This window comes from Psammomys obesus, unplaced genomic scaffold (assembly GCF_907164565.1).
Source record: "Psammomys obesus unplaced genomic scaffold, mPsaObe1.curated_primary_1811, whole genome shotgun sequence".
Taxonomy (NCBI): domain Eukaryota; kingdom Metazoa; phylum Chordata; class Mammalia; order Rodentia; family Muridae; genus Psammomys; species Psammomys obesus.
In genome coordinates, this window is record NW_026596069.1 from 32613503 (window position 1) to 32634650 (window position 21148).

At 40.2% G+C, this 21148-nt stretch overlaps 1 protein-coding gene across 1 annotated transcript in view; it reads left to right on the forward strand.

The window, feature by feature from the left end:
• The first annotated feature begins 726 nt into the window (after positions 1–726).
• Positions 727–21148, forward strand: part of Ssbp2 (single stranded DNA binding protein 2) — a 282752-nt gene continuing 262330 nt past the window's right edge. The window contains exons 1-2 of the mRNA XM_055625331.1: positions 727–775; positions 2295–2388. Of these exons, the coding sequence (XP_055481306.1) occupies positions 727–775; positions 2295–2388 (143 nt within the window). The remainder of the gene's footprint in view (positions 776–2294; positions 2389–21148) is intronic.

Sequence of the window (21148 nt, forward strand, 5' to 3'; positions counted from 1 at the left end):
CTGGTTAAGAAATTGTAGTTACTGGACTTGGAGTTTTAAAATACTAGTTTGTGCTTATTAATCATCTGTCTGTGATATATCTGATACAGACAGCTGAAGGATGATGAGATACGTGGATTTCACGTTACAGGCAGTGAAGGAATTGTGATGTATTGAAAACAGAATCTTACTGGGACTTGACTGAATTTGGTATTAAAGTAATTTGGGTTTGACCTGCACTCCCAGAAATGGCTGATACTTAGCAGAGTCGATTCTATAGTCTCATGGCTTAAAACAAAACAAAACAAAAACAAAAATAAAATTGATTTTTAATGCTGATACAACAAGGAATTTCAACTTGGTATGTTTTGGTTCTTCCTAGCTCTAATTCTGTGATTCTGTCAGAAAAACAAGCCATTACCGCTTTTACTCTCAGATCTGCCAAACTGAACACCAAGTAAGATCAACTCTTAGGAGCAAAGTAATGAGGGTTCTGCTAGATGGTGCTGTTTGATTTAAATATTTCTTCTGTTTACTACATTGTCAGTAGGAATTCTTAACTGGCTTTGCCTTATGGGCTAGAGCGAGAGGCCACTTTTGGAGAATTGACAGTGCCTGTTCTGGGTTCATTGTTTCTGCATTAATTCCTAGCAAATCTAAGACAAACATTAAAGCGCACCCTATTTTTACAGAATCAGTGTCATTTGGATGGGAGAGTTGATCTGATCACTATTGTCTGTTACCGACATGGGTATACTGAGTACAGAAGATAGGAAACTTGAAGTTGCCATTAAAGGTATGGCAACGGATTTTTATTTTTAATTTTTAAGTTGGCAGAGTTTAAGAGATAGCTGAGGGATAAAGAATTGTCTGGTAAGTGACTTAGGACTTCTTCAGTCTTCAAAATCACAAATAATTTTTTATTTCAGTAATAAGTATGAGTGCATTTTAATAAAACTATTCTGCAAAATGAGTCATGAATAATGGCAAGCAGAACATGAACATAGTTTTATAATCAAGAGTCTTTTCTCACAGAGCTTCATAATGGATGCTGCTTCCCTGCACTAAATCTTTGCTTTCTCTTGCAGCAAGAGATCACTACATAAAATACTTGAAATTAATTTGTGGCTTGTATAATTTCTAAAATGTTGTTTTGTAGTTCTGAACATAAAAATTGGCTAGGGTCAGGTTAATATACGTATTTTGTTTTACAAAATGGACAGGTCAGGCCTACTCAGAGGTTTACAGTAGGTTCAGTTATGGAGAGTGGCTCAACAACCATGGAGGAAGGTGGGATGTTTACATAGCATTTTTAATTCTGTCCTGTTAGATTATTGCCACTGGCTTAGTTCTTTCCTTATCAAATTGATCAAAATGGCAATTAAATAATTGTGTAATTAGTTGTTTATATTTAGCTTTCCCTATAATGTTTCTTGAGTAGGAGACAATACTTTTTATTTCTTAAGCTTTTTTTTTCTGAGATTAAGAACCCTGCCTTCTAATCCTGGAAGTTTTTTCTGACATTAAGAACCCTGCCTTCTAACACTGGAAGTACCAGTTTCTTGCTGATGAGCCTTTCCATTGTGAGGACACACAAGGTTGAGTTTTGTATTCTTTAACTTAGTTTTATTTTAAAAATATTCCCAAACAATAGTATAACAGAAGTAACTTGTTTTTAGCCATGTGGGTGCCATCACTATGTCGAGAGTTTCGTGTTTATTTTCTCCTTATTCATATTTTTTCATATGTTTTCTCCCAACAACCCTGATAGGAACTTAACCACTCCTTCGCTGATGTAACATGACAGAATCCCCGTCTGATTAAGTAACTACCCAGGGATAAGATACTTGAAAGTAGGAAAGCCTGGTTTGGAACAAAGGTTTCTCCAACTTTGGCTCTTGTTATTGAAACTGAAAGACCCACTTTCAGTGACCAGGTTATCTTCCCTGTCTCTGATAGGGTGTCACTGATGTAGAGAACGAGTATTACATCTTTAGATATTACAGAATCAAGATTTGGTCAGCTATCTAATCTTGACCAATGCTGTATCCCTGTGCTCTTGGCTTTCCATGTTGGCAGATTGTAATTATGTATGTAATGTGGGAGGCACAGAACATTCAGAGAAGGAAGTTAGAGTCCTAAAATCATGAAGAATCCTTGTCTCTCTAGACTTTCCAGAGATTTTGTTTGATCACTGACAATTTTAAGTTAAATGTAATAGTTGTGAGCAGTTTCTGTATGAAACTTTAAACCACATTACCAATAGTGATGAGCCTATCAATACTGATACTGTTTGTTGTTGTTTTGTTTTTGAGGTGGGTCTCCTGTAGTCCAGACTACCCTCAAGCTCAAGGATGACCTTGAACTTTTCACCCTCCTGCCTCCACCTCACAAGTACTGGAAATGGAGGTGTGTGCCACCACCCCCACCTTTATGGGAGGCCAGGCAAGCACTCCGGCTTCTCACTTGTTAACATTCTGTTCTGATCCTGACAGAAGAATTTGCTAAGAACTGAAGATGGGCACATAGCAAACAGTGATTGAACACAGAAATGAAACTTCACATGGGACAGCGAAAAGTAACTTCAGTGTTTACCTGTCAGTTCTTATACTTGCAAATTCTGAGATGAAATTTGCTGTATGCTCCTTTAAGTGGTTACGACAGGAAGAACATTTAAATGCTACTGAAGTTGAGTTTTAAGGGGTTGGTGTCTGCTGCCCATCACCTTCTCCTCTCTTTCATCATCAAAACATACCTACCAAGCAAAAATTACAACTCTTCCTCTTTTCCTTTCTTTCTTCTCTCTCTGAATTAGAAACTTGTTTGATGAACAGTTGACACAATCTAATATTGCTAGTTTACTCTTTTGGGAGGGAGGTGCTAAGGGTCAAATTCACAGCCTTGTGCCTGCAAAGCACATGCTCTTCCCTTCTGACATCCTAGTTCACAGGGTTTCTGAGACCATTGAGAGATCTTTATGGGAACCAAAGATACCAACTCTTCTTTTAGTTTCTGCCATGTTTCCTCTAAAAGGACGAGTAATTTGGATCTGAAATGTCATTTTAGCTGTGAAAAAAATTTTTTGATTGATGTCTTTTATTTTAGAAAAAGAATAAAGCCCCTGGTTTTTAAAGGAATGAATCTAAAGAAAGAATTGAGATGGTCAGTTACAAGATCTCCCCCATGTAACTCTAGCTGGCCTGGAACTTTCTAGGTGGTCCAGGCTGACCTCAGGCTCACAGAGACCCACCTGCCTCTGCTTCCCAAGCTCTGGGACTAAAAGTGTGCGCCACCAAGTCTGGCAAATTTTAGTATCTTATGTAGAGATTTATTGTAATTCTTGAAAATAATATAAATACTATATACTTTAAGAGCTAGCAGCAATATAAAAAGTTTACTTTCATACTTTCAAAGCCACTTTGCCCATAAAAACAATTCAGGATAAAGAGAGAAATCATTGAATTTGAGTCTGTAGTAATGTACCAAATGTGGGTTACATCTCTAGTTGCTACTGGAGAACAGAATTGTATTGTTTGAAATAAGACCATCTTCTGGATGCCCAGGTGGAGGCTGGCCTGTGGTTTCCGTTCTACCCTATAGTTTACAGTTCCAAGTAAGATTTAAATTTAGAACCTTCCCTCTAAAAAGCATGGAGATAACCATATATTAGTGTTGGATCATAGGATCAGGACCCACTTACAGCTTTACAACTCTGAAACTATCTTGATGCATATGCAGTTTAAGACACACAAAGTTATAATTGTGTTTTGGCATACATGGGATTGTTCTATACTCCTGCGCATTTACTGCTTTGATGCCACTGTGAGAATTACATTAGGTAGATGCACAGTTAATCCTTGGTAAACATAAGTTAAAATTTAAGTTTATCAAGAACACACTTTAAAAAACTGGGCTTAAAACAACTTTAGAATAATATGGATTTTTCAATTTTGGAAGATAGTTTTGAATAAAACTCAATTGGAAATATTCCCATTCTAAGAGTGCTTATCAGATTTTGAATGTATTTTATATCCATGACAGCCATTTGTACACGACATTTTCTAAGTTGATGGGATGATGGAGAGTTACCTGACTACTACACTGACACCACATACACACTAAAAAGATAGCACAAGGTAAAGATGGTGGCCCACCACGCTCTTCGCAGAGCTGTGCCTTTCCAAGCATTACACATTGTGCCACAGTACGGCAAAGCAGGCTCATTGGGTCACAAAAACAAGAGTTTTTTTTTCCATGAAGGTTTTAGATTCAATGCTGGCCATGATGGATGAGCAGTGATTTTTGTCAGAGTGAGTTACTAGCTAGAGGATTCCCAAGAGTGGAGATATTCATATTTTCAGATAGTTCCAAGAGCAGAAACTTTTCTGAAGCAGCCTAGGCAGTGCTGGCGTAGTGGTGTGTCACCTGTCTATTTCTGTATCATCTGTGCTTAATCTTTATAGTCCTTTACCTTTTAAGAGATAAACGCAGTTGAAACCGTTTTCTGGTCATAATAATTTTCATATTTTGCTTTAAGAACCTGATGATTGGATGTCATTCAGGACCCCTACCAGCCAATGAGGAGCCGTCATGACACTTTACATCATGATTGAGCCATAGTGCTCTTCAACCAGTGATCTGGGAAGATCTTATGTTTATATTCTGTATTAACTTTACATTATAGGCATGATTTCAAAATAGTTCAGCATTGTGGAAACTGAAGCACAGCACTTTCTTATTTGTTTTTCTATTTTTAAATGTTTTGTAGTTGTCGCTATTGATAAATATAGTTTTAATTACTAATATAGTTTTAATTTTAATTTGTTGTAAAATCAAGCCATATTAAAATACCAATGAAATATTTGTGATGGAAGGCAAGAATGGAACGTGAAAGTTGTCCACTTAAGTTAGAAGAGTTGATGTCAAAGCTCGTCCTTGACACCATGACTTTTTGTAAGTGATCTGATACTTGTCTGTTCTCTAGTTTACATACTTCAAATCTGAGATTAAAACAAGAACCAAAAGCTACTTTATAGATGGCCCAAATGTAAGTAGAAGAATTACTGTGTAATAAGTTACCTTACATAAAAATTAAAATGAATGCTTCCTGCAAAATTACAAATGAAGGTGGTGTGCATTATTGTCATAGAATGCCCACTGCTTAATAGTAACAAAACCAGCAATGCTCTGATTTGACTGTTTTTTTTCACACTTTGTCCTTATTTCATTTTACCCTCTGGAAATCCCACAGGCCCACCACCAGGTCCTACCTCTTAATGAAACAAAAGAAATTTAAGAGTTTACACTGTTTTTGCTTCTAAGTATCAAAATAGGGCGTAGAAAATGGCTAAAAGTCAGTCCCTACCCCACAGCATCTGAAGTAGTAATTCAGGTGTCGTCATGCAGAGTTGAAGGGGTAGTTCAAGAACAGGACAGCTCAGGACCAGCTTTTCTGCTGCCCCTGCAGTGTTTGTCATGGATGGAATAGGTCTGCTGCAGGTGCCTGGCATTGCTTCTTGTAAAAAGTGAAAGGCAGGAGAAGGGTAAGTGTTTTTTCTGCATGTTTCCTCAGGAAGGAAAGATTGTTGTGAACTGGGAGCTCTCTTGTGGTGCCTTCACTAGAAAATGTAAGGCTGTCCTCTGAGTACATGGCTGGTGGAGATAACAGCCTCCTGGCACTGTTCGTGGAGTGAATAGTGCCCTTCATCCCTCCTCACTCCCTAAACACAGCAGGAAGAACAGGGAGGCTGATAGAGAGGGGGAAGCGAGGCTTCCTTTCTCGCTTTACCTTTTATGGTAAAGTTGATTGGAGTAATGTGTACTAATAAGTAAATAAACAAATGTATTAGGCAATTTTTGGCCATAAAAGTAATAAAATATGCGGTTGTGATAGAGAAAAACTGGAAAGCTGTATTAGAGTAGGTAGCCACAGAGGAGGCTTCTTCGAGAAGAAGACGTTTAGACAGAGACCAAGTAATTGATACTGAAAGGAACAGTCAAGTCAGGAGGATTTCACGCAGGTCTGAGCTACCGTTAAGGAAATGTCTGCCTAATTGTTCAAGGACATATAAAGAAAGTGTGAGTGAAGAAAGTATACTCAGCATCCCACCCCCACCCCTAACTGAAATGTGAATCCAGCTGGTACAGTCTTCCTGGGTGGTAGGGGTGAGGGTCTCTAGTCTCCCAAGCCCTGGGGGGGGGGTATAGTTGTTCCTGAGGAAAACAGTACTACTTTTACAATGATGATGTTTTTAGAGAGGAAGGGCTGAAGTTGGGGTTGGGGAAGTAGCCAGGTCTATGAAGTCCTTGCCATGCAAACAAGAGGATCTGAGTCAAGTCCCCAGTACTCGTGTAAAAAGCTGGATAAGGTGGTATGTGTCCCATACATAATCCGAGTGCTGGGAGGCAGAGGCAGACTGTCTGGCCTACCGAGTGAGCTACCAGCCAGGGAGCAAAACCCTGCCTCAAAAACAGGGTAGACAGTACCTCCAGAGGAGTGGCACCGAGTTTGTCCCCCAGCTGCCACAGTCACATGTATTACGTGCACACACGCATCATCACACACACCAAACAGGTTAGTGAACAGTTAGGGCTGTTGGGCTAACAACAGACGGTACAATTGGTACAGCCACTTCTAACCTTCCAGATAGGGTTGGATGATTTCTTAACAACTCTCACCAGCCATTTTTGTTACAAAATTAATTATATATGTTCTGTTTAGTTTAATGTCTCATTTCTTTGTTATATTGACATTATATGAGGACAAGATGGCCTGTTCACCAATGCATTCCACTGTTTGTGTAGCACAGTGCTTGGATTTATTATATTTCTGGCATAAATAAATTAAAGATGCAATCAAGTTCAAATATCTCTTCCTCCAGTGTGTCACTCTATGTAGCTCATCTTCTCCCAAGTTTTTAGTGTTTGATACTAAAATTACATAATTTATAAATATTAAAAATATAAAGGTAAAATAGTCTGAATTTCAGAGCTGGGAAAATTACCTACTGATCATGAATATATATGCTTATTTTCACAGAAAAATTGACATAATCTATGCAATAAAATTAAATAAGTAAAGTTGTGTTTTATATTTTTCAAGTATTTTAACATACTTTAAATTGTCATTGATTGTCAAGATTTGTAAATGAAAATTAAATTAGCTAGGATAATACAAGTAATAAGTTACAGAGCGAAGTTATACCTACAAATACATGCTTTTACTTTTTAGTTAGCATGTGCAACCTGAGCCCTAATTTGACTGCTTTGCTTCCAGGGCTGGTTTTCCTTCCGCTAGAAGTTGGCTACCCCTTTGGGGGATGAATGAAGGATTAACCATCAGTTTGATTCAACAGAGAATCATAGGTCAGGTGTTACTTACAGGTTTATCAGTACTTTGATGAAAAGAAAAAATAGATATTGTAAAAATATGCTAAACACTATTTATACAATTACATAATTTCAAAACTGCCATGTCACAAATAAAATGAAAAAAATCTGATTTAATTCTTTATTTTAAAAATAAAATTTACATACAATATACTTTGCTCATGTGATTTTCATCCCATAACTCCAAATCCTCCCTACCCACCCAATTTTATGTTCTCTCCCTCAGAAAACGTAAAAGATCAAATTTATCAAAAGATCATAAAAGATTTGAAATGCTAAACAAAAAACAGGCAAGAAAAAAAGAAACAAAAAATGTACACATAAAAATATAGAGTCCATTCTGTGTTGGCCAGGTGCTCTTGGGCAGGGGTCTGCCCTAGAGAGTGGTCAGGATGTGCCCAGTGACACACTATTGGAGAAAACTGATGTGGCCGTGTTGGTAAGGGGACTTAGTGTCTGCTTCCCCTTCACCGTGCTGGATTGTCTCGTTTGAACCTGTGGTTCCCAGTCTCTGTGAATTTACACGTGCATCAGTCCTGTGTCTGAAGAGGCTTTTTCCTCTGGCACCACCTCTGGCCCTTACACTTTTTTTCTGCGTCCTCTTCTGCATAGATCCCTGAGTTTTGAGGAGAAGAGTTTGATGAACACTTCCACAGAGTGCCGAATGCTCCAGAGTCTCTCGCTTTGTGCACATTGTCCCGTTGTGGGTCTCCATGAAAATGACCTCCTACTACAAGAAGTTTCTCTGATGAGGGTTGGCTGATGCACTGATCTGTGTGGATAGCTGTCATTGGACTTCTTTATTTTGCTATTCCTTTAGGAGAAAAAATAATAATAGGTGTTCCCACAGGCCTATGACCTGTATAGTCTCTTTTGGCCACTTCAGCATTACAGGTGGGCTCCATTCCATGGAAGGGGCCTTAGATACAGTCACAGGTGGTGAGTTACTTCCGTAATATCTGTGCCACGATTGCATCAGTGGAGGCAGCCAGTGTTGTAGGCCTCTGGGTGATATTTAGGGTTACTTCTCAGCTGGTGCGTCCAAATACCTCCAAGCACCATGGATTCTTGTCAGCAGGGTGGAGCTTCTAGGCGGGCACTAGCTTAGTTTTTCCATTCTCTGTGCTGTAAGTACACGGCGTCTCGAGCACCAGGCTCTTTGCATCAGGTTGTACTTGGTAGCCAATAGCCTGTGCTATCTGAGGAGTATCTGTGGAAACCCACACATCTGGTTGGTTTTTTTTTAATTTTATTTTTTTATTATTACATTTTATTAACTCTGTATCCTAGTTGTATCCCGCTCCCTCATTCCCTCCCAATCCCACCCTCCCTCCCTCATCTCCTCCCCCCTCATCTCTTCCCTGCCCCTTTCCAAGTCCACTGATAGGAGAGGACCTCCTCCCCTTCCATCTGACCCTGTTTTATCAGGTCTCTTCAGGACTGGCTGCAAAGTCCTCACAAATCTGGTTTTTATCTGTTATATTTTATATTTATGTCTATATGCTGTTCTTACATAAATAGATGAATGGAGAGTTTTGATCAGGGTGGTTTTGAACATATTGTTTGTTTTTGTTTTCTGAGATAGGGCCTTGCCATATGGTTCAGGTTTAGACTTGAACTAGTGTTTTTCTTGCCCCCGTGTCTCAAGTTTAGGAATTATAGGTATGTATACTATATCTGTTTAGTCTTAAGAGTTCTAATTTATGAAGACATAGACAATTTTTTTTTTCAATGAACTCTTAGCCATTCATCTGCCTGTTATCAGTTGTCTGGAGAGCTACAATAGAGGTACTGTGTTAGCGTTTAAGGGGATGAAGATTAGCTGAGCTCATTGTTTGGAGAGGCTCAAGCCAAGGTTACCTGGCCCTGTGCAGGTACACAGAATCAGGTGGCAGGAGTGTGTGCTGGAGAAGTTTCTTTATCTTAGGCTGGAAAGGAAATGGAGGATACATAGGGCTTGGGGACTAGGTATAGCTGACTACTCAAAGGTATCTCTTTCTCTGGTAGGCTGTACCTCCTAAAATTTCCAGAACCACTTGGAGCACCAGCTGCAGACCAAGGATCAGCACATGAGCCTGTGGAAACATTTCATGATCAAAATATAACACATACCTCTCTCTCTAAAAAAGGAAGGGAAAGTTTTTCAATATAAATGATCGATACTCTCTTTTACTATGGTATATAATATGCAGAATTAAATCTACCATTTTAACTAGTTTTCGGTATGCAGCTCTGTGTCATTAATCATCTTCACGTTGTTGAGTAGAAATCACCCAGGACTTTTCATCTTCCCAAGCTGAAACTCTTAACCACGAAACAGTAACTTCCCAGTCCCTTTTCCTCCCAGCATCTGGTAGCCACCACATATTTGTCTGTCTTTGTGAATCTGACTATTCTAGGAGCCTAGTAAATGGAATCAAATACTATTTGTATCTGGATTTCTTCTTGCTTAATCCTTACAGCAACTCCTGAAGTAAATCTCTTTCTGATTTTAAAGGAGAAACTGAATCTCCAGGGGTGTTTATATGCTATCCCAGGACACCCAGTGAATTGTGTAGCTTGTATCCAAACTCTGTTGCTCATTTGAACCATTTTTATTCTTTGTTTGGCCCAGGAGATGAAAACATTGTATGTGTGGTGGGAATGGGGAAGTGGGAAAAAGCCTGGGTTTGTTCTGGTGGTGTCATATCCACCATGTTTACTTGGGATGGGACCTAATAGAAAATACAGGAGAGGTTAAAGATTAGAAGCGATCTTTACCTGCCAAAAGGGTGCATAGAATCATATGTTTAGCTGGCATCTGAGGCTTAGCAGCTTGGATATGAATGATGATGAAAAGGAAGATCCTTATTAGGGCTCAGACATCATTTTTTCTGTAAGTCGTGACAAGTTCACTGTTATGTTACTTTGTGAACTTGGAGTAAAAAATAAATAGAAAATGAATAGCTAGAAAAGCCTGTAATTATGAGTTTCCTTTATTGTCTCTCTCAACAAGCATATGGCCTGTTGATTTTATTTGTTTGTTTGTTTTTGAACAAGGGATTCTGGGAAGTTCCTTTTGGCCCAGAAGTACTGTAACCATACTGAGTCTGTTATTAGCCACTCCTCTAGAAACGAGTACTAGAAAAAACAATTCCTTTTTGTTTTTTTTTCTCATTATATACTATTTGTTGCTGATGACTAGATTAAAATTATAAGATGGTTACGCTGTACTAGAGCATTTAAAGCAAGAGCTGTTAATAGGAAGCTATTGCAGTGTTTCAGTCAGTATTTTAAACCCTGAATTAAACTTAGTGATTTATATTATTCTTTCATTTAAAATTGTGATGGAAAAACTTGTATGAGACATCTGCCCTAAATACCCATCACACATAAACATATACGTAATAGATAGTACACAGTTCATTTTGGGAAAAGCTTGCTAATTCATTTTGAATTCAGATTGTAGCAAGTAAGTTATGTGAGTTGCACTTCAGGGCCAGAAAGATAATCTAGGCAACTTTTTCTTGAAGCATTTGAAGATGTCAATGGAGTTCTTTAGTGTGGTATTAAAACTGGTTAAAGACCTGATAGTACAGCAAGTGTTGTAGCAGTGATACCGGCTAACAGGTTGTTACATTTAGGTCCGGAGCAGGATGGATTCTTCAAAGGGACATTGAAATGTGTTTAATGAAGATATGTGCTGGATTAATACCTCAGAAGGGGAGCACCAGAGGTCAGCAAGGAGAGGCTTACTATTCCTAGGTCTGAAGGGTCAGTGAGACAGCTATGAATGTGGTGGGAGCTCGCTGGAGAAAGGGCAGCCTCCTGGAGCTGGGATTCGGAAAGGACCCTTGCCCTGTTAACCTCTCTGCTAAGCAAAGCTGGAGGCCTAGCAGGGCTGAGCCTTCTTTCTGCGGCTCCTGCTCATCTCTGGAGCCAGATTTCAAGGTATTTGGTGATGTATAGTCCTTAGGGATAAGCCTCCCAGGTCCATGGAAGGGTGGAAACGTGAGAGCAATCTGAGGAGATGTGGGAAGCAGGTAGCTCAACAGTCAGTCTTTACTGTTTTTAACTCTAGAACAAACCCTTCAGTTCTTTGTATAAAATAATCTTAAGGCTCCTGTCCTGTTCCCTGTTTTCTCCCTCTTCTGATGTCCATCCTCTTTGCCTTTCTGAATGGGGATTGAGCCTCTCAGCCAGAATCCTCTTTCTTGCTTAGTTTCTTTAGGTGTACAGATTTTAGTAGGTTTATCCTATAGTATATACCTAATATCCACTTCTAAGTGAGTATATACCCTATGTATCTTTCTGCTTCTGGGATACCTCACTCAGGATGATCTTTTCCAGTTCCTACCATTTATCTGCAAATTTCATGATTTCCTTGTTTTTTATTGCTGAGTAATATTCCGTTGTGTAGATGTACTACAATTTCTGTATCTATTCCTCAACTGAAGCGCATCTGGGTTGTTTCCAGCTTCTGGCTATTACAGAAACCTACCACAGAGGGCCTCTGAAAGGCTCTCCCCTGCAGGGTGTCAGAACAGATGCTGAGACTCATAGCCAAACTTTGGGCAGGGTTCAGGGAATCTTTTGAAAGAAGGAGGAGATAGTAAGACCTGGAGAGGACAGGAGCTCCACAAGGAGAACAACAGAACCAAAAAATCTGGGCACAGGTTTTTTTTTTCTGAGACTGATACTCCAACCAAGGACCATTCATGGAGATGGCCTAGAACCCCTGCTCAGATGTAGCCCATGGCAGTTCAGTGTCCAAGTGGGTCCCATAGTAATGGGGACAGGGACTGTCTCTTACATGAACTGATTGCCCTGCTCTTTGATCACCTCCCCCTGAATGGGGAGCAGCCTTACCAGGCCACAGAGGAAGACAATGCAGCCACTCCTGATGAGATCTGATAGGCTAGGATCAGAAGGAAGGGGAGGAAGACCTCCCCTATCAGTGGTCTGGGGAAAAGGCATGGATGGAGAAGGGGAAGGGAGGGTGGGATTGGGAGGGGAGGAGAGAGGGAGCTACAGGGGGGATACAAAGTGAATAAATTGTAATTAATAGAAATTAATATAAAAAAGAAAAATGAAATAAAAAGTCAATTTTACCGAATTAGCATTTAAAGTGTCTGAGTATATATATTTTATGTGTTTTGTGAGATGGGGATTATATTAATCTTGCTTTCTATTATCTGTTTCTTTATCCATTAAGAAAAATAAAAAAGTGCTCTGTTGTCATGTGTCAGCTCAGTTATGTCTCCTCAGTCAGATCAGTTAGTTCAGGTGTCTCAGCCGGCCAGTGAGCACACTCTTCAGAGGGGCTCACTGTCAGCAGCTTTTCCTGCTAGCAGGCACTACAGTGTGTAAGCAGAAGGTTGTGGGAGGCTGAGGAAAGGTACTGTGGCCTACAGGACAGCCTGGTGGAGGCTGGTCAGTTAAAGAGGACTCTAGAGACAGAAGCAATACACAAACATGAAGACACTACAGGGAACTGGTGTACAGTCTCAGTTTACTGTTCTAGGGACCCATGGACCTGAAAACCTTTGGAAGCTCAAGTCTTTTATATGATAGGATCTGTCTCCATGTAATGTCCCCACAATCTCTCGGGTATTTTCATCTTTAGATTACTTATATTATCTAGTGCAATGTGAATGATATGTCATAGTTGTTATATTGTTTCTGGAATAATGACAAAAGAAGTCCATATAGATGTTGTAGTTCTGAGTGTTGTCAGTGTGAGGTTGAATTACAGACACAGCAGGGCCAACTGTACTTGGTAGTTTGCTGTAAAGTTGCTGTGATTAGAGGTACCAGAGATGAAGTGTTTGGCAAGTTAAAGTATTTCGATTACAACCGTAAATGACAGCTTGATCTATGAGATAAGGAATTTTAAAAAGAAAAGCTACATCATGAAATGTAGAGTAATAGCTTTGGAAGAAATGTGGAGAGCTGGGTAAGGGGCAGCTGTGGTAAGTGAGCTGCTGTGGAACAGTGCAATTTCATGTGCTTATCTTCTTTTTACTTTAAAAAGTTTATTTTTTATATATATTAATTACATTTTATTCAATTTGTATCCCAGCTGTAGCCCCATCCCTCAGCCCCTCCCAATCCTACCCTCCCTCATCTCTTTCCATGCCCCTCCCCAAGTCCACTGATAGGGGAAGTCCGAGTCCTTTCCTTCCTTCTGATCCTAGCCTATTAGATCTCATCAGGAGTGGCTGCATTGTCTTCCTCTGTGGCCTGGTAAGGCTGCTCCCCATTCAAGGGGAGGTGATCAGAGAGCCTGCCACTGAGTTCATGTCAGAGACAGCCCCTGTTCTCATCACTATGGAACCCACTTGGACACTGAACTGCCATGGGCTACATCTATGCAAGGATTCTAGGTTATCTCCATGCATGGTCCTTGGTTGGAGGATTAGTCTCAGAAAGGACCCGTGTGCCCAGATATTTTCATTCTGTTGCTCTCCTTGTGGAGCTCCTGTCCCTTCCAGGTCTTTCTATCTCCCCCTTCTTTCATAAGATTCCTTGCACTTTGCACAAAGTTTGGCTATGAGCCTCAGCATCTGCTTGATACCTTGCTGGGTAGTCTTTCAGAGGCCCTCTGTGGTAGGCTCCTGTCCTGTTCCCTGTTTTCTCCCTATTCTGATGTCCATCCCGTTTGCCTTTCTGAATGAGGATTGATCATCTTACCCAGGATCCTCCTTCTTGTTTAGCTTCTTTGGGTGTACAGATTTTAGTATGTTTATCCTATATTATATTCTAATATCCACGTATAAGTGAGCCTATACCATGTGTGTCTTTCTGCTCCTGGGATACCTCACTCTTTTCTAGATCCCACCATTTGCCTGCAAATTTCATGATTTCCTTGTTTTTAATTGCTGAGTAGTATTCCATTGTATAAATATACCACAATTTCTGTATCCATTCCTTGGTTGGGGGACATCTGGGTTGTTTCCAAGTTCTGGCTATTACAAATAAACCTGCTACAAACCTGCTACAAATATGGTTGAGCAAATGTCCTTGTGGTGTTCTTGAGCATATTTTGGATATATGTCTAGGAGTGGTATAGCTGGATCTTGAGGAAGCACTAGTCCTAATTGTCTGAGAAAGCACCAGATTGATTTCCAAAGTGGTTGTACAAGTTTACTTCCCACCAGCAATAGAGAAGAGTTCCCCTTTCTCCACATCCTCTCCAGGATGTGTTGTCACTTGAGTTTTTTATTTTAGCCATTCTGATGGGTGTAAAGTGAAATCTCAGGGTTGTTTTGATTTGTATTTCCCTGATGACTAGGGATGTTGAGCATTTCTTTAAACGTTTCTCTGCCATTCTATATTTCTCTATTTAGAATTCTCTGTTTACCTCTGTACCCCATTTTTTTAATTGGACTACTTGATTTGTTGCTTTTTAACTTCTTGAGTTCTTTACTTATTCTGGATATCAGCCCTCTGTCAGATATAGAGTTGGTGAAGATCCTTTCCCAGTCTGTATGTAGGCTGTCATTTTGTTCTGATGACAGTGTCCTTTGCTTTACAGAAGCTTTTCAGTTTTGTGAGGTCCCATTTATTGATTGTTGATCTTAGAGCCTGTACTGTTGGTGTTCTGTTCAGGAAGTTGTCTCCTGTGCAAATGAGTTCCAGGCTCTTTCTCACTTTTTCTTCTAACAGTTTTAGTATGTCTGATTTTATGTTGAGGTCTTTGATCCACTTGGACTTTAGTTTTGTGCAGGGAGTTAAATATGGATCTATTTGGATTTTTCTACATGTAGACATCCAGTTGGACCAGCACCATTTGTTGAAGATGCTGTCTTTTTCCGTTGTATGGTTTTAGCATTTTTTGTCAAAAAATCAAGTATTTATGGGTGTGTGGGTTTCTTTTTATTTATTTATTTTGACTAGTAAAGTAGAAGTTTCAGGGAATAGAACACAATGGACTCAGGGGCCTCAATGTATAAGAAGTAGGATTTTAAAATGGCTTATATGTTTTAGTTGCAGACACTGAGGAAATAAGGAAGGAGGATGGGAAGGTGTAAGGAGGGAGATGTTCAGCTTGAGAGGCTATGCATACCTAGAGCTGGAGCGTCTGGGGGAAATTATATATTCAGGACTTTGAGTTCAGAGGGTAAATCTAGATTGAAGATGCTGGATTCGAGAGGATAGGGTCAGAGTTGTAATACCAGAAGCATGAAGTACTTATGTTTTGAGCATTGTTCCTTCTGATAGTTGAGTTCTTGTTGCTGATGAAGGAAGCTAAGGCTTAGGTAAGCTTAGTAGTCTCACAAACCACATTTGTCAGAGCTGGACTCCATGCCCAGGCTTAGCTTCTTCACTTAATAACTTCCTGGAGGTATGGGATTCAAACAGAATTCTACATTTATCTTTAGTGCGTAATTTGATGAAGCTTAACCAAGTGAGTGAGCATGCAGGTGTGAGTGAGCACCAGCATAAAGAAAAGCCTCAGGAGCGTTGCGTACTTTCCCAGCTCCCATGAGTATAGATTATTGTCGGCCTTTTCCAGGGCTTCCTTCTGGTATGTGTCATTTCAAGACATGAACAGGGGAGGAAATTGGGAATGTGGAGGGAGAAGGGGAGGAAATATTTAAAAGGCAGGTAGAGAGATTGAGATTTACACTGAAAAAGATCAGCAGATAGAAATGAGGAGAGCCAGGTGTGTTGGAGCATACCTGTAATCCCAGCACTTGGGAGGCAGAGGCAGGCGGATCTTTGTGAGTTTGAGGCCAGCCTGGTCTACAAAGTGAGTCTAGGACTGCCAAGGCTACACAGAAAAACCTGTCTCAAAAAACCAAAACAAACAACCAAACAAACAAACACAAACCCTAAATTGAAACTGCTGGCTGTGCCTACCAGTCAATAGGCCATCAGTGTTTAAACCAAACATATTATGGAAAAAATAAGTTAAATGCAGGTAATGAAAATTTTTTTATTGTGTTACCATTTTCCCCAAGATTAAAACATTCTATCCCTCAGGAAGCTCCCCAGGCAGGAGTTCAAGATAGCTTCAGGAAGTCCCTGAAACAGACGGATTTCATTAGACACCCTTCCTGCCAGGGTAAGCTTTATTGCTCAGCTTTTATAAGCTGAGCTGCCAAGAAGACTCTGAGGCCAGAGCAGCTTCCCGGAAGAGGTTTAGGTCAGAGTCAGGTGGGAAGTCCACTCTCCAGACTGTAGAGCTTCCTGGAGTCGGGTCGATGTGCTCCAGGTTCCCAGCCTTTGTGAGCGCCGCCCATGTTGAGGTGGGCCTTGGTGATGCAGCTGTTGTTGAGATGGTTCTGCTCCCGTAGGTACCCCACTAGAACTCTTTGGTTCGCTCAGTTGTATTTTGGCATTCTCCGTACTCTGGTTTGTTGTGGGTTCCCTGTCTGAGGAGAAAAGGTATATGTGCTGTCCCTGTATCACCCGGCAGAAATGAAGAGAGGTAAATAACCATGGGGCCTTTAGACCACTGTTTTTACATCCCACATGCCTGGGAATTGTAAAGTATTGCTTAATGAAAACAAAACAAAACAACCCAAAAGCCGCTTGAGTAAAATCCACCCTTTATTTTAAAGTTTACTTATTTTACTATCCAGCAACACAGTTTAGTCGTATAAATAATTGTGTTGTGCAGGAAGCCTTGTGAAGAAGTGAGTACTCAACAGCAAGGCCGGTCAGATGAGGAGGCCTCAGGTGGCCTGTGTGCTTGAGTCCTGGGACTGCAGCTTTCTGACAGTCTCACACTTGTCATCCTTAGGCGCATGGTCTTTTCGCTGTTCCCTGCTTCAGTCAGAGCACTTGCAGCCAGAGGGAGCCGTAATGTGGTCACAGAGAGGACTAGGACAAAGCAGTGAAGGCCCCCAAACCGTGAACCCCAGAGGAGCCCGGTTTTATTTGATTATTGTCTATAGTTCTGGCGAGAGAACCTAGGGCCTTGAACATGTTAGGCAAGTGCTCTGCCGCTGAGCTGCACCCTCGAGCCTGAGAGCCAGTTCTTCTGAATCTCATGCCAGCTTTCTTTTTCTTTCTTTCTTTCTTTCTTTCTTTCTTTCTTTCTTTCTTTCTTTCTTTCTTTCTTTCTTTCTTTCTTTCTTTCTTTCATGTAGTTTATTTATTTTTACTTTATGTGATTTGGTGTTCTGGCTGCATATATGTCTGTGGGTATCACATCTTGGAGCTACAGACCCACATCTGTGGGTCCACCATGGAAGGTTGGGAGCTGCCCTGTGGGTGCTGGGAATTGAACCTGGGTCCTCTGGAAGAGCAGTCAGTGCGCTTAACCGCTGAGCCACCTCTCCAGTCCCGCCAGCTTTCTTAAACACACCTTTTAACAAAGGCATACTTTAAGGCCAGGTTTGGGAGTGCATACTAATCTTACAGCATTCAGGAGGTGGAGACTGGATCAGGATTTCAAGAACAGCCTTGACCAAATGGTTCCAGGTCAGCCTGGACTACAGGAGACCTTGTCTCAGTGCCCCTCCCCTCACAGGAAAGTCAAGTAAAAAGTGTGTCGGAGTGACGGGAAGAGGGTAAGAAAAGTTAACACACAAGATTATGGCAGGCCAGAAACAGAATGGAAAGAGTACGTTGGTCATTTTCCAAGTTCCCACTAAATACTTCCCTCAAAAGCAAAAGTTAAAAAATGTTGAGACTTCTGTCACCCATTTCCATTATGTATCTCTTCAGGGTCTCGCTGTTTGCCCGGTACTGTACAAGGCAGTGGGGATCCCACAGTAAGGAGACGAACCTTGCTGGGGAAGTGGACCGGGTGCTTGGCGCAGAGGATGGTGTGTGGTGTGCGCTCGGGAGACGCCAAGGGCCACCAGATCCTGTGAGAAACCGAGAGTTCAGTAGTGCTGTGGCCTTGGCTCAGGGAGGGGCCTAGGGAAGGGTCTGAGCGCTTCAGAGAGGAGCCAGCTGCAGCCCGTTCTGGGAAGCCAGGGGTTAATATAGAATGCCTTCCGAGGCTGGTGGGGCCCCCTCTGAAGCTCCTAAGTAGGCAGGGACCCAGAAGTTACCTTTCACCGCCCTGAAAGCAGGAAACCGCAGTGTTAAGTAAAAGCAACCTCATTTTATCTGGTGTGGTATAACACAACACAGGTGGTAAATACATTTGTCATCTGCAACAGCGAGAGTTTATGCTCAGAGGGAAACAAATGCATTGCGTAGGTTTACTTTATTCATCGTGCGTTTTCTGACAACGATAAAGCTTCTGTTTTGTCGTCAGTAGTGATATTTCTATTATGTATTGTGAATAACTGGTAAGTGTCAATTTCCTACTAAGCACTATTTTATTGTTTGAAGGTATGTTTGAATTAAAAAAAAATGTAAGGTCTAAGTTAGAAGAAGTTCTGTGTCATTAAAGTACAGAATGTACACTTAATTCATCCCTTGACTGAGTAGAGTTTTGAACTGCAGCTGAGAATTTTGGGCTACCTTTTTATATTGTTATAAAAATACGACAAGTTCAGTTGTATCATCTTATTTAATACAATGTGTAGTGTCCAGCAGGAGACAAAGCTCATGCTCACTGCTATTCCAAAGAAAACACATGTAGTTATTGTTAATAACTTAATAACTTAGCATGCTTATATTCTCTTAAAATTAGCTGTAAAAACGTACAGATAATTCAGTTTTTTTCTTGAGTAGGATTGTATGTTTGTTTGCAAGCCATTCCTCAGAGGACCATGACCTTGATGTGTTTGGTAGAGTAGTGCTGACAGGAGAGGCAGCAGAGCCTTTCACACCGTCTTCCCATAGCACAGAGTATGGGCATGTTTAATTAGAAGATAGTCCTAGTCAGCTTCACCAGGCTTCTAAGTCACTTCCTATGCAGAGCAGTGGGGGTTGTGCATCTTCTCACTACTTTGACTCCTTCTGAAATGTATGAGTAGTTTCTGTATGACAGTGGCCATTGTCACTCAGAGTAGACCTGCGAGACAGAGATAGTATGTCAAGCTGCAAACTAAAACTGAGGTGAAGAATATCATCGTCTTGCTTTGCCAGCCCTTTAAGACGTTAAATATTTAAGGTTGTTGTTATATTGTCTATTCTGAATTTTCCTTGGCTGTTGCCAGTGTAGAAGCAGCACAGCAAATTAAACATTGGTGTGTTTTTACCCATATACTTAACACAGTATAAAATGCAAAGAGACAGCTGTAGCTTGTTCCTGTGTCATCTACTACTTTTCTTATGTATCTTTAACTTAACAAAAAAAGGGTGTTGCATCTAGTCAGAAAATGCCATCCTTATACCTGTTTACTAACATGTGGACATTTTTGTTTGGGGATAGGTATAAGGCTGATAATGCTGTAATAAATTTTGGTTTCCTTTTTTTCTTTGACAGAGTAGAGAATGGTTTCATATTTTTCTAGAAATGCACAGATATAAACTAGGTTTTAGTAAGCTCTAGTTAGTACTTTGGGCCTGTATCCAGATGGGAGTCACTGCTCTCACTGGCCTATGGGAAAGCTTGGGCTAATTGTGTGGTCCAGGGGCTTTATTTCCAGCTGATGGTGTTGGTGAGACTTCGCACAACTGTCACTTACTGTAACTAAGAGGGACTCATTTTTCAGAGTGTCACAGGAGCCCTGTCTTTTCCTTTATGCCTGCTTATTACTGTGACCTCCACACTATTTCTTTCCATTCAGTAGGTCTTGGGGTTGTTTTTCTCTACCTATGACTGATAGGTTTTTATTTTGCAATTGACATAGAAATGAACTTATACAACAGACATTGTCTGTTATTGAGGGATTATGGAGTACTTATCTTGCTCAATGAAGAAAGATTACAATACTTATAAATGTTTTAAAATGTTATAAATTTAAATTTTTTGAAATTATGCAAGTTTAAGAGTTTCACTACTTTAAATTGTTTTCTAAGAGCCCCTTCTAATGGTGAGAAAATTATTTATTCAGAACATAAACATTTTTGACATTTTTGTTTTTTTTATAATTTTTTTTATGTTTTTAAATTATAATTGAATCCTTTCTTCTCCCCCAAGTCTTAAATATGATATAAAAAGAGAAGTTCTTCAGGGACTGTCTCTGACATGAACTGATTGGCCTGCTCTTTAATTACTTCCCCCTGAGGGGGAAGCAGCATGTACCAGGCCACAGAAGAAGACAAGGCAGCCACTCCTGATGAGACCTAATTGACTAGGATCAGAAGGAAGGAAAAGAAGATCTCCCCTATCAGTGGACTTGGGGAGGGGCAAGCATGCAGAGGGTGGAGGAAGGGAGGGATTTGGACGGGAGGAGGGAGGGAACCACAGGGGGGATACAAAGTGAATAAAGTGTAATTAATAATGAATAAAAAAAATAAATCCGAAAAAAGAGAAGTTCTTATGAAAAACAACAGAAGAGAAAACAAATAAATTGTCCTTTTTCTGGTGGATAGAATTTAGTTTCATTGAGTAAATAAAATTTGTGGGATTCCACTTAATCTTCAGTTTTGATAGGAAGCTGAGCATGTAAAAACAAAGCAGTTTAATTTAAAATAATGAAGGTGTTGTTTACAGCATAGTACTCGGAAATACAGAATGCTGAAGTGCTCATTCTCTGCTTGTGTGATGCTACACTGTAAAGGTAACTGCCGAGTTTATCAACAACACTCACTTAATGTTTACATATTGAAGGAATTTACATATTTTATGGGTCATGGATCTTTATTTTGAAGAAGGTAAATTATAGTTTTCATAGCTAAAAGCACCAAAGAATTAAAACATTGTAGATAAGATGGTAATGCCATTATTTTAGAAATTTAAGTTTCTGAAATACTGTTATGTTTTGAGATGTCTTTCCACTTT